A 4,777-nucleotide genomic window follows, 5' to 3' on the forward strand; every position below is an offset into this window, starting at 1 on the left:
CCCCTTCCCCCGGCTCCGTAAGACCCCCGACCCCGCAAGCCGCCTCGCCGAGGGTCTCCTCGCCCACAAGCAGGGCGCGGCACTCCGCGGCGGGGTCGAGGGCTCCCGGCACCTGCCCCGTTAAGAGGAAAGGGGTTGCGGGACCGGGGCCACCCCGCGTGGCCTCTTACAGGTCGCGCCCCGCCCAGGAGGGCTGCGGGAGGGCTCACGTGGGGGGAGCGGCGCCTATGGGGAGGCAGCGGGAGCCGGGCAGGGCGGCGGGGCCCGACGGGGCGGCGAGCTGTCAAAGAGGCATCCCGGGCGCCGGGAGCGGGAGCAGCCCTATGTGCCCCTAAGCTGCGAGACCCCCCCCCTCACCCCGGCCCCGCTCACCATGAACACCGAGGAGCAGTATTACGCCTCGGCGCAGCTCTACAAGGAGTCGTGTGCGTTTCAGAGAGCCCAGGCGCAGGATTACAACCCCAGCCCCCCCGCCTGCCTGTACATGGGCAGGCAGCAGCAGACTCCTTACCCCAGCGCCTTAAGTGCTCTCGAGCAAGGCAGCCCGCCAGACATTTCACCTTACGAGGTGCCCCCCATCACAGAGGATGCCGGGGTCTCCCACCTTCATCACCACCATCACCACCACCACCCTCATCTACCTCCTCCCCACCAGGACGCGCTGCCTTTCGCAGACGGGGCGGACACGGGGGCGATAGAGGAGCCCCGAGTACAGGTGCCTTTCGCCTGGATGAAGTCCACCAAATCGCACGCCTGGAAGGGACAGTGGACCGGTAAGCCCCGCCGCCTCGCTCTGCCGCTGCTCCGTCGCTTCTCTCCCTCCCGTCGGGCAGGAACCCTTCCCTGCACCGGCCTTGTTCCCGCCGCTCGCGTGTAGGGTGGAGGCGTCCTGGAGGGTCTCTTCCCCGGGATGCTCCTTCTCCCCTGCCAGCCCCCCGAGACCCACTGCTGTGGGGCTTTTCATCCTGAAAGCCGGCGTTGGGAGCCGGCCCTCCGGGCCCCGCCGACCGGCTCGCCGCGCCCCACTCTGCCCGAGCCCTAAGCAATTATTAACGAATTATTTTTCACCAATTAACTAATTGCCGCCCGGCGGCGCGGGCGCTGCCGCCCCGCCGTACAGGGGGTCTCGGCGGTGCGTCGGCTCCGCGGGCGCGGTGGGCTCCGCGCGGGGGTCGGGACCGGGCAGGGCGAGGCCGGGGGCGCGGAGACACCCGCGGGGTGGAGCGGGCGGGGAAGCGGCTGGCAGGGCTGCGAGGGCAGGGCACAACGTGGTCGCTCCGCGTGTCTGCGCGGACCGTGCAGCCCTGGAGCAGCCCCCGAAACCCCGGGGCCGCCGCCTCGCCCCTCTCCCACTCCGCTGCCCCTCGCCGTTCCACGGCGCCCGGGCGGCAGAGCTCCATCTCCCACCCCAGCTCCTCTCTCCCACCCCCTCGTGCTTCCCCGTGGGATTTAGCCGTAATTGCACCTTTCCAAGTTAAAACCCGGGGCAGGGGAAACAATGCACAAATGAAACAAAGCTGCCAGCGAGGGGAAGAAACTCTATCTAGGCAGAAAGTTCCGCTGCCCAACAATATTTCTGTCTCTGCCTGCACAATGTTATCGTGTCCTGCGCCTTTGTCACGCCTATACGGCAAATATTATATTAATGGCTTTGTTCAAATAGACAGTTGAAAAAAGGACTGGGGTATTAAAATCACCATGAAATAGTTTGGGAATTGCAGCGGGCAAACCGAGGGGACAAGGAGAGGCGGCGGTAACCCGTTCCCCACGGGGGCGCATCCTCCGGGAAGGGGAGAGGAGCGCTGCCCCACGCCACGGCAGAGAATGTGCTGGGGCAGGGGAAGAAGTGGGGGAGAGGAGGGAGAAAAATCAGATCGTTTTCCTTGGGCTGGATTAATTTCCTTAAGAGACGGGGAAAAAAGGAAAAAAAAAAAAAAAAAAGCGCCAGACTTTCAGAACAATCCCCCCCCCCCCCCCAGCTCCCCGCCTCTGATTCCTGTACCTGAGGGATGACAAAACGCGCAACAAAACGAAACTTTCCCCGTAAAAGCCGAAAACTCTTCCCTGCTCTTCCCAGCTCACCCGGGAGGTCCGGGCAAGGGCTGTGCCGTGCAGGGGATGTGTGTGCACGCACGGGCCGCTCCTGTGGCGGGTGCACGGTGCACGCCCGGAGAGCCAAAGTGGCACAGCGCTATACCGGGCACCCCCATAACGCCCATAGCCAAAGCCCCAGTGTATTTTTTGCAGTATATATTGCAAACTACATAGCCTAAGTACTTTTTAATAAATATATATATTATATATATTTATGGAAACACTTGGGGTTATGGTGTCTGCGGATTCTTGTGGGCTTTGCGTTATTATTGCCGGGAAAAAGCGCACAGAGGGGCCGGAGCAAATCCCGGCCCCGTGCCACCCGCCGTGCCCTGCTCCGCGCTCCGCCGCCCGCGGGGACCGCCGGGCTGCCAGCCGCCTCCCGGGGGTCGTACCGTGCTGCGGGCAGGGCGCGGCGGGGAGCGCGGTCCGCTGAGCCCCGAGACCCGGCCTGTCCCGGCAGACCGCCGGTGTTCCGCCTCCCGGCAGCACGAGTTTACGGTGAAAGAATCAGATCCGTGTGTGTATACACACAGGTTTATATCTGCAAACATTTTTATGCATATACATTTATTTTAGTATTTATTTAAAATACATACACATGGCTGTACATGCATAGGTTTGTATTGATAAACATCTTTATGTACAGACAAGTATTTTAAGATGCTTTTTAAAATAGCTATATACACATTAAGTTTATAGGCCTATATTTCTAAACATCATCTATCTATCTCTCTCTATAAAATCTCGGGAATAGGAAGGTGAGAGGCGGGAAAGCCCGCATAGCTCTCTTGAAACGACTGTTTCGCTCCGATTGTTGAAACCACCGTGGCCTACAGATGCCATCACCACCCGAAGCGTACCCAGCCGGGCTCCCGGCTTTGGCAATAGCGGCCATGAGGTTCAGTGCCCATCCCCGGCCTCTCTCGCTGCCGCCAGTACCACCCGGGACACAGCGGCCATGCAGGACCGCGGGGGCCGCGCTGGGAATCGGGAATTCCGCAGGTGTCCCTGTTTTCCGGGAACGAGAAATCCAAGGGTCCACCAACCTGAGGAAACGGAGGGGCTGCGGTCCCGCTCCCGGCCCGGCAGCAGCTCCGGTGCCCGCCCCGTTGCCACCCGCGGCGGTCCCTCGTGGGCCGAGGGCTGCTCGGTGGCAATATTCCGGGAGACTTCCCGCGGCCCTCAACCTCCTGTTCCGTGAAATCTCTCCATATTTATTTTTTTTGGCGGCTTGTGCAAAGGACGGAGGGTCCAACCGCAGCCCCGTCGGGGAGAGACGCCCGCCCGGCCGTCCCGGGACGCGGCCGCCAGCGCCTATGGCGGGATGGCTTCGCTGGCGGGATGGCTTCTCCGGCGGGATGGCTTCGCTGGCGGGATGGCTTCGCTGGCGGGATGGCTTCTCCGGCGGGATGGCTTCTCCTCCCCGTCCTTTGCCGGGGACGTGAGGCATTTTAACTTATATTTTGCTTGGTTGCCTGTGCGTCACACAAGAAAACATTTGTTGTTGTTATTGCTTTATTGGGGTTTTTTTATGGGGGGTAATTTGGGGGTTTTGCCGTTTGGTTTTGGTTTTATTTTCCTTTTTCTTTTTCTTTTTTTCTTTTTCTTCTTCTTTTTCTTTTTCTTTTTCTTTTTCTTTTTCTTTTTCTTTTTCTTTTTCTTTTTCTTTTTCTTTTTCTTTTTCTTTTTCTTTTTCTTTTTCTTTTTCTTTTTCTTTTTTTCTTTTTCTTTTTCTTTTCGTTTTCCTTTTTATTTTCCTTTTTCTCTTTTTCCTTTATTCTTTTTCCCTTTTCCTCTTCTTTCTCTTTCTTTTTTTCTTTCTTCACGAATCTGAGCAGTTGCCAGGCCCTGAATCTTTCAGAGCTTTCGAGTGACACGCAAACGGTGGCGCTTAAGGGACCAAATTATTATTATTATTATTATTATTATTTTAATTAAATGTTATAAAATATCAGCCATTGCCACCAGCACCGCTCCACTGAGTCCTCTCACCGCGCGTCCCCCGCGCCGCGCTGGGGTGCGGGTCGTGGACCCCGCAGCCCGAGGGGGCGGTCAGGTGGGCCGGAGCTGATTCTCCTTTCTTTCCAGGGGGATCCTACGTGGTGGAACAGGAGGAGAACAAGAGGACGAGGACGGCGTACACCCGGGCGCAGCTGCTGGAGCTGGAGAAGGAGTTTCTCTTCAACAAGTACATTTCCAGGCCGCGGCGGGTGGAGCTGGCTGTCATGTTGAACTTGACCGAGAGGCACATCAAGATCTGGTTCCAGAACCGGCGGATGAAGTGGAAGAAAGAAGAGGACAAAAAGCGAGGGGCGGGCAACAGCAATGACCCCGAGCAAGACTGTGTGGTGTCGTCCGGGGAGCTGCAGGGCAAGGAGGACCTTCAGCCATGTCCCCCCGGCAACCTGCCCTCGGGGGCCTCCAGGGACCTGCTCGCCCCCAGAAGGCAGCAAGACTCTCGGTGAGCGGCGGGGAGCCCCGTGTCCCGGGCCGGGGAAGCAGATGGGACCGGGGAGAGGGCCGAGAGTGTGGCGCCGGCTCCCCGCCGCCATGCCATACCGTGCCCGACCCTCGCCGCCTGTCCCCGGGGAGACTCGGTGCCTCCCCTCCGAAACTCTCGTCCTGCGAAAATGAAATTACAAGTGTTCGGCCGCAGCAATGGGACACTCGCTGCGGGCCG

The 4,777-nt window shown here is 59.2% G+C and overlaps 1 protein-coding gene across 1 annotated transcript; it reads left to right on the forward strand.

The window, feature by feature from the left end:
* Positions 1-373: 373 nt before the first annotated feature.
* PDX1 (pancreatic and duodenal homeobox 1) lies at positions 374-4,562 on the forward strand (the record flags this gene model as incomplete). The annotated part of the gene is made up of 2 exons (XM_084260694.1): positions 374-773; positions 4,186-4,562. 2 exons carry the CDS (start codon positions 374-376, stop codon positions 4,560-4,562), a joined length of 777 nt encoding a protein of 258 aa, XP_084116820.1.
* Positions 4,563-4,777: the final 215 nt, after the last annotated feature.

This window comes from Gallinula chloropus, assembly GCF_964237585.1.
Source record: "Gallinula chloropus genome assembly, chromosome: 1".
In the NCBI taxonomy this organism is placed as follows: domain Eukaryota; kingdom Metazoa; phylum Chordata; class Aves; order Gruiformes; family Rallidae; genus Gallinula; species Gallinula chloropus.